A 9,315-nucleotide genomic window follows, 5' to 3' on the forward strand; every position below is an offset into this window, starting at 1 on the left:
GGGTCGAACACAGGGAGAACAGTCACTTTATTTTTTTATTTCTTTTAATAATGCGAAAGTGAACCGATTAATGGTTGTGATCCAATTCTAATTACCGTCCTGATACAGCCAAATCGATCTCTCAGGTCCTAAACATATGTATCTAAAATAAAGTCCTAACCATTCGTCATCTAAGAATTTAAAAACACAAGCCACGCAAATAAAATTAAATAAATAAATAACTGAAAATAAACAATCCACGCAATTTTAAAAAAAAAATAATAATAAATAAAGAAAAAAATGCTGAAATAAAAATAAAGCAAAAGAAAGGAGGGAAAGCTAGAGAGAGACTCACAAGTAGGTTTCTCTACTTAGTCCGAGTGATGCATCATAATATGAGCTTCCCTACTTGACCAGAGAGTCACTCTTATAAGGGTTACTCTACTTGGCTTTAGGGAAAGGGAGACAATTAAAATAAAAGCAATAAATTGATGGTTCTATGGCTAGGAGGGGCAAAGTCAACACATATACTAGTCATGAACCTTGGGAGAAAGGGAAAGCAATAATGTAACAACTGAAATTAAAATCCTAAATTAAGAAAGAAAGGGTAGTCAGAAGAGGGAATGAGAGGGGGAGAGAAGACTACTGAGGGAGTCTACTTATATGACCTTCAATCCTTGAATTGAAAACTTGATCGATTTGAGATACTACCAATACTAAAAACCAGATCTAAAATAAACCAAATCTGAAATTTCTAGTGCTAGAGAAAACAAATCTGAAGAAAAAAAAATTAAACTTGAAAGACATGCTTCATAGCTTGTTTTTGTCACCTATAACTAAACCTAGAACTAAAATTTGAAAATTACAACTTCAATTACTTAAATAATAAAAATAAAAGACTGAATCAAAAATAAAAGTGTTTGCATTAATTGAATAAAAGAACTTACAAAAGTGTTTAAAGCATAAACCTAGAACTAGAGATAGAGAAAGAGAAAACTAGAGAAAGAGATAGAGCAAAAAAAACCCTAGAAGAAGAATGAATTAGAGAGGAAGAGAGGGACAATTTTTTAGAGTTTTGTGGACTCCCTTTTATAGGGAATAGGAGAGAGAGAAGGACGTCCAAGGGTGGATCCCTTGGACGATTTTGTGGTGAGGTGGAGGAGAGAGAAGAGAGAAAACGTGTGGAGAGATTCTATTTTAAATGGGAAATTCCATCCATGCCCTTGTCTTTTCTTTTCTTTTCTTTTCTTTTTTCTTTCCTCTTTTTTGTCTTTATTTTCTCTCTCTTCTTCAAACTTGCGTACAACTATCTTGGCCGACTTCCTTTGAGTGATGAGTAGGAGAGAGAAAATATTCTAAAAAAAACCTCAACAAAATAGCAGCTAAGAGGTTCGAACTTGAGACCTCCTAATAAGGAAGAGATTTTGCACACCACAATTCACCAACTACACTAGATAGTTGTTGTTACAAAAAATGAATCTTCAATCATTTAAGGATGTGGTCCATTGATCCTTGTTGGCATTTGAAATATTCCTTATACTCTTGGAACAACTGCAGACGGGCTGGTTCTGCATCTCGGTTCAGTTTTGATCCATTATTCTTTTTCTTGCCCGAAAAGAATAATCACTTGTACGGTTGACCAAACGAATGTGTACTTTTAATTGAACACATTCATCTTGCTCTGAATTTCGTCATCTTCGCAACCATGAAAAGAAATAGGACTTCTTTACGTGTAAAATTGGAGATATAGCGCCCGATAGTCCTTAAGGCATTAAAAGTATATAACCTGCAAAAAGAGAGTAAAACCTAAGGTAGCTCCATTCTAAATATGTAAAATGCATGATTTACTACCCTAGATTTCACACATAAATGTGCTCATCACGGCACAATACACCATTTTTTTCTTACAAACTGGCCTAACCATTGGCCGGCAAGGCCAATGGCATATGGAAGAAGCACCACAAGGTTGTGGGTAGAGGTTAACTTATGCTGTGGACTGGTCTCATCACCAACAGATATGATAGAAGGGAAAGAGGGTCACAACCGCAAGGGTGAAACGAAGTTGCAGGGATAGAGTGGGGAGGTGGGGTAAGATTGCAGGATAGGGTGGGGAGTGGGTGGGGCTCTAGTAGGAGGAGGAAGAAGAAGAAACAAGTTAGAAAGAAAAAAGGGGGTCGATGCTTGTCTTTCTAGTAAAGAATGAAATGACGTTTTTACCCTCACTTTTGAGACATATAAACACATGTTCATTAAAGTTTAGCACAAAAAGAACTGAAAATCAACAAAAATCATAAAAGACTTTCAAGTTTTTTTTTTTTTTAATAGAAATAGGTTCCATAAATAATACCAAACACAACCAAAAACACTTTTTGGGACCAAAATAAGAAAGATTAATGATACCAAAATGATACCAAAGAGGGCCTTAGACACATCACTACTTAACGTTTTTATTCTAATGGGATGAATTTATTAGAAATTTTCTTATAAAAGTGAAGAATGTACAATATATTTTTTCCAATTTTGGAGGTATTGAAAAATTTTCAAAAAGAAAAAAAAATGGTTTAAGGTGCCGGTTGTTGGATTACAATCCTTCTTGGTCAATATTGATTCAGATCACATAGGATCGTACTAACAACTTTTTTTTTTTTTTTTTTAAATCAGTTTTTATCATCTTTTACCTTTGGGTCTACGAGTGGAGGATATCAGATTGGTCAAGAATCAAGATCAATCTCAGCCAATGCTGATATAATCAACAATCCGATCTTATCCATTCCCAAGATTATGAACCATGCTTGGGCTGTCAATTTTGGCCACCTTGCCCTCTAAAGGTTTTCGAACTTGGAATTGATTATTGGATCGATCTCTATCTATTTTGAGTTGAATCCTTGTGAAATTGATTAAAATCAGCTGGAGATAGTTCAGACTTGGTCGGAATAGGCCAAACTCTATTTGGGAGGCTTGGCTAGACAAGATTCAGTATGCGTCGAATCGGGTTTAATCGGAATCGTTTCTATTAATTTTGACCAAACCATTTATTCGTTGGAGAGATTGTGTTTCTTATTTATTGCCGAGATAATGGCCTACATGGTATTTACTCAACTCTCATTTGGAGGGGCCAAAATATTATATAAAATTAGTTTTTGGATTGCACTCAAATAGGAGAAAGGAAAATATAAATTTTTAAAATTATTTTTTGAACGATCAATTGGTATAGGTTAGTCTGGGCCATGGATTTAGGGGATGGTATCGGTTTCAGCATATCGATCGGATACGATCGAAGTAAATTTTTTTCTACTATTTGACCCCTAAAACTATACAAATAACTGATCCAGATTGATCAGGGATCAGAAACGGTCTCAACCAATATTGATCCATATGGCCGATAGGGCCTATATGATACTGATGCTTGGAACCATGGTCTGGGGCGTTTGGGCTGGAAAAAAAATGGCAATCCAGTATAACCCAATCTCTAAACTTGAATATGTATGCGAAGCCTCCAAAAGATGGGCTACGGTGAGACAATAAAGTTGGGCTGGGCTGGGCTGGGCAAGAAACTGCAACCTCTAATCAAGTAGCAAAACCTTCTACCAAAAAAAAAAAAAAAAGCACCCCAACAAAGAAGAAAATGTCATTAAGCGAAGTGAACTGTTTCCTTTTAACCACATGGCAATACATTGGTGGACGGGTGTCAATCAGTGGGTTTGGTTTCGGTGTGAAAATGGGTGAATTCAAAACCAAATCAGTGAGGGAACATTCAATTTTCGGTTTCTTATCGGATTGATATCATTTAAATCTATACTTAATTATGGGATAGAATAAACTTTTTATGATTTCAGGTTTGACACACCTAATTGGTAGGGGTTATAGTGAAGCATCACTACGAAGTCTAGGAAGACCCAAAAAAGAAGGGGGGGGGGTGAGGGTTGGGAGGGTCTTACACTCTTACTTGATGTATTCAAGGGTGTGGGTGTCAATTTAGAATTGGAATCGAAAATAAAAAACAATTATTTAAAATCGAAACAAATTATACTATTAAAAAAAATAAAAAAAGGATTGCTTTGGTTTTGAAAAATGAAATTTCATTTAGTTCTATTTGATTTTAGACTAAAAATTGTTTAACCAAATAAAGTTCAACATGTATAAAAATCGAATGAAATCGATCCTAAACCATAATAAACAATACAATTATGTGTCTTTGCTGATTTTTTTTTTTGGGTGAAAATGTGTCTTTGATGAGTATTTTTTTGTTGAATTTTATAAAATAGATAAAATATACCAGGTTTAAAATTGTGTGATTGCATCTTCATAAGGTTGTAATTTCTTTACCATCTTTAGTGATAAAAAAATTTCCTCACCAATTTTATTTACTTCAATGGGTTAATTATTTTCATTTAGACCAAATTATCAAAATTGAACTTAATGGAATTGAATAGAAGATCAAAAAAAAAAAAAAAAAAAAGTTTTAATTTGGAGGTTTTGAACAAAATTCGGTTTCCATTGATGTATTTTATATCTTAAATCGATTGACACATGTAATAGTTGGTTACAGCAAGATTGCACTATGATGGTTTTGCAAAGAAGTATACTTTGCTCATTAAGGGTAAGGGTGTAAACACCTCCATTATGTACAAAAATTTTTAGGTCAAACCAAATTGATCTAATGAATAGTTTCAATGGTTTTGGATGTGTTTAATTTTTTATTTAAAATATTTTAATATCTTTCAATTTTTTTTAGTTGGATTTGTTTATTCTTACTATATCGATTTAAATGATTTACTGTCAATTTAAATTAAACAATTTAACTAAAAAGTCTCAATTTTAAAACTAAATCATTTATTAAACGTTTCATGATTTCAGTGTAAACAACTCGATTTGATTTTTTTATTTTTTTGGTAGGATTTTAATTTGATTTTAACACCCTCAAATTTAAAGACATACATGGTATCATAATCATGGTTTCAAGTATCGGTCTGGGATCGGCCATATCAGATCGATATCGGTTGAAACCGATCCAAATCGTTTTTAGGGGTAAAATAGAAAGAAAAAAAAAAGTCGTACTTCTTATAAAAATTAGTGGTAAAATAGACCGATATTCATTGATGATTGAGGAAAGTGAATATTCATATACGTGAATGACCCTAGTCCGTTGATATGATATCTATTAAATGTGGAGAGAAAAAATATATGCCACATCCATAGACCATTGGATGGGTATCTGCCTATACCGATACTGTCATAATTAATCCCTTTTAACTTATACAATTCATATAGGATGGTGACACTTACACAAGATAAAAAAATGTAAGATGGTGACATTTGTGTTGACTTTTTAATTTTTTAAAATAAAAACAAAACCCTAAAATTTTTATTTATTTTTGGTAGAACCCAAAAGTAATGCTTGTGATAGTCTTTTGTAGCATTATAGAAATTGAACAGCTTCTAATTAAATGTTCCTCAATAAACAAGCATGGTCATGAGGTTAAGAGTTGAGGCCTGAGCCCAGAGGAACCCACAAGCCACACAGCAATGGTAGTTGTCGTGACTCAACATCACCTCACCACACCACACCACACTAACACCACCACGGGCTTTTGTCGCAGAGCTTTTCTGTTTGTCCATTAGCTCAATTGCAGGCCAAGTACTGCATCAGCACTTTGATCACGGGTTCACCTTCTTTTCTTAATCCTCTTCACGTGAATTCATCAATTAATAGTTCTGGTTTTGGCTGTGGATCACTAGTACTACCTCGCATTCTCATTCTATACTCATGGAATCAAAGATTGCAATTGACTCCAAACTGGCCTGCCACATTTGCAGAAGATCAGGAGAGGGGAGAGAGAGAGAGAGAGATAGAGTCTTCGGAGATGATGAACTAGATAGTGAAAGGAAAAAAAAGAGGAATTCAAGTAACCCAAGTTCGATAAGGAAGAATGACAATCCAACAATCTGGTTCTTCATCTTTGATAACACAAATTTGGAATTCCTTTCCAAAAACTTAAAACGAAAAGCACAAGATTCATTGCTTTCAGAGCAGTTATGAATCGATTTCAGTGGGAAAAGAAAAAAGCAGAGCCTATACACCTTATTTCTTCGACCTGGAAGCCCTTCTGATCAAAACCACCAAACAAAGAACGCGATAGAAGACGAAGAACCCAATCAAAATGTAAATATTAGTCCACTTCTGCTTCTCATGAAGCCCTCTAGTCTCCAGTACATCACGCCCTGTAGCCATACATGTCTTGTTCTCTTCGTACCATATCAAACACCTTGAGACAAGGCATGAGTACTCGTTAATGAGAAGAGCATCTAAGGCATACTTGTACATTGAGAAATAGTGCATTCCAAGCCAATACTTGGGCAATCTATCTTTGGAGATGAAGTAGCCGGAGAAGAGGAAGAAGGCACCCAGAAACACAGTTACCAGTGATGTCCCTGCAATGTAATTTGGAGCCAGAGAGCTCAAGAACAGGACAAATGAATTACCCATTAGAAATACAATCCAGATAACCAGTACAAAGTAGATGAAAGCTTGCCAAGTCGCACAGAGGCCCACTATGAAATAGACAGAAACAGAGTAGACTATAGCGATAGCTAACAAGTAAGGCAAGAAGACGAGCGTGTTAGCAATCAGATGTGATGAGAGCCTGTAAACCCCACTTGAGGTCTCTCTTAAGAGGATTGGCCTTTCGTTAATGAAGATGGGTAGAGTTTCAGTAGTGGAGGAGAGAAGGAAGGTGAGTGTGAAGGCAAAAAGCCCCAATCTCTTCTCTATTCCCTGCTTATCGAACCCCACATGAATGTAAATCGTTCCCAATACCAGACCCACTCCAAGTGCTTCTAATGTGTTTGTCAAAAGAAGCTGCTTAGTTCTGTAAATTATCTTCCAAAATCTGTCGTAAAGGGTGAAGATCTCCCGGACCCTGGAGCTCTTATATCTGATCTCTCCTCCTCTATCATTATCTGAAACAGAAATTGAAGAATTTTGATGAGATAGAGGAGGAAATGCAATTTCTGAAGGCGAGATGGGCCTGTTCTCATGAATCTGGTTGAGAATCTCCATTGCGTACTCTAGAGGGTTGAGCTGTGGAGGGACTGTGAACCCATTGGAGAGCAAGAACCCTTGAAGGGAAGAAAGGGTTCCATGGTGAATAACAGTTCCTTTAGATAACAATAGAATGTTATCAATGGTGGAAAGGATCTTGAAGCTGGGCTGGTGAATAGAGAGTACAACAGTCCGGCAACGGGAGGCGGTGATCGATCGGAGAGTCTGCATTACATTGAAAGCAGAGGAACTGTCAAGCCCTGATGTGGGTTCGTCGAGGAGTAACACAGCAGGGTCATGGAGGAGGCTAAGCCCAATCGAGACGCGTCGCCGCTCACCTCCTGAAAGGCCATGAGCGAGGCGGGTGTGTGCGAGGTGAGATAGACGGAGCTCGGAAAGCAGAGAGGTTACAATTGAAGCGATTTGGGATGAACTGGGGATAAGAAGACGAGCGGAAAAGGCAAATGTCTCTGAGACTGTGAGCAATGGAAGGCAAGCGTCGTGTTGAGGAACATAAGCAGAGAGCTTGCGGAAGGTGGATGGGTTTAGAGGGGAGGAATTGAGGAGAAGAGAGCCTTGTGTGGGTGAGGTCCGTGCGGCGAGTACGTCTAGCAGAGTTGATTTTCCAGCTCCACTTGGGCCGACAATGGCGAGGATCTGAGAAGGGTTTGCAGTAAAAGAGATGTCACGGAGGATGTAAGAAGGGGAAGAGGATGTGCATGATTTGAACAGAAATTTGGCTGCAATGGTTGTGGTGGTCGATTTGGTGTAGGAGATTGAAGAAGCTGTTATTGTAAAGGTTTTGAAGGATTTTGCAGGCGATGGAGGTAGAGGGGGAGATGGTGGTGGTGATGGGGTTGTTGAAGGTGAAGAAGGTGGTGATTGGTCTTCCATGGAGTAGTAAATTAAGGAGATGAGTTGCAGTAGAGAGTAGGAGGAGAGGGAGGTGAGGGATATATTGGTGCTTCGTTCCATGACTTTTGTATGGAAAGATAAGATGTTGGGGAATTAAAGTGTGAAGCTGAAGAAAATAGTAATTTGAATCTCAAATATTAAATAATCCATGAGATTATACAGCTAAGCTCACAATTTCTGTGGCATCACAGTCGAATCAAAAGAGTTTTTTTTTTTTCGATAAAAAGACTTTTATAAATAGAACTAGAAAAACTTGTGGATGTTGGATTATAAGGTTGCATAAGCCACAGAGCGGAATTTGATCAAATTATCGTATTTATCGTAGATTCAGGACATAGCACCTTGATCGATGTCTTTGTTTGAAAAGCAGGCACCCAGGAGTGTGGGTGGTCTAAGGATTGATTCATGTCACATGTATCTCTCTCTCCACTTTCCTATCATTCTCTCTCCCCTTCAAAGTGTGTGTTAAAAAAAATAAATCTACTCTTAAGAGACAACACCTTCCCCTTTGTCTAAATCTCACAACCCACCTAGTGAATAAGTAGATCACAACACATACCTCTTTGTTAGCAAAACCCCTGAGATTGCTTCCAACATACCACTTCTCATTGCCATCGCTTCATCAACAATAATGGAAGTATGGTCCTTCTATTATGCACCTGACATGTATGATCCTTGATTAAAATACATATTCCCCCATTTTGGTTTACCTTATTCCATTAGCATTAGAGTTCAACTTATTAATTGCATAGGGGGGAAGGGGAAGCATCCAAACTTCTTGCACACTAGTTGCTCAGGAGACATTGGGTAAGTATTTATTTATTGACTAAAGAAATTATACATATGTATTTTGTGCCGCCACTATGAGAGTGTGTGCACAACCAATGAGAACTCATGGGCAGGCATCGATAAGGAGGGCTTAGTGGTCAATTCACACCCTCGATGTCTAGACACAATAGTGTGCTTTTGGACAAAGTGCATTCCAAATTTATAATTAGTGTTTCAAATATTAATATTTAGGAAGAAATAACTCTACTTGCTTTTGTGTACCCATGTGTTGAAGATGCTCATGTGAGCCCTCCAATGATTCACACGATAGTGTGTACCTGCACCATCAGAGAAGCATTATCTTATCCTAATATTTAATTAATAAAATATGAGTTAATCCATAATTATGCTTTTTTCCCCCTATATTTTCAAATCTAGACATTTAAAATCTGCATCATCTTTTTTTTTTTTTTAGCCATTTTCAAAATATTTCACCATATTTTTTACTATCCCATTTAAATTGTAAACCATTAGTTACAGCACAGCACAACTGCCCAAGCTTCATATTCATCTTCATCTTTGTTTTGTACTCCATTGCTTATTCCCTACAA

The 9,315-nt window shown here is 36.8% G+C and overlaps 1 protein-coding gene across 1 annotated transcript; it reads right to left on the reverse strand.

Moving 5' to 3' along the window:
• Positions 1-5,322: 5,322 nt before the first annotated feature.
• On the reverse strand, positions 5,323-8,028 carry LOC122062081 (ABC transporter G family member 8). The gene is made up of 2 exons (XM_042625723.1): positions 6,061-8,028; positions 5,323-5,781 (listed from the first exon to the last, which is right to left on the reverse strand). Exon 1 carries the CDS (start codon positions 7,994-7,996, stop codon positions 6,062-6,064), a length of 1,935 nt encoding a protein of 644 aa, XP_042481657.1. The 5' UTR covers positions 7,997-8,028; the 3' UTR covers positions 5,323-5,781; position 6,061.
• Between the last annotated feature and the right edge of the window lie 1,287 nt (positions 8,029-9,315).

This window comes from Macadamia integrifolia, chromosome 14, assembly GCF_013358625.1.
Source record: "Macadamia integrifolia cultivar HAES 741 chromosome 14, SCU_Mint_v3, whole genome shotgun sequence".
Lineage (NCBI taxonomy): Eukaryota > Viridiplantae > Streptophyta > Magnoliopsida > Proteales > Proteaceae > Macadamia > Macadamia integrifolia.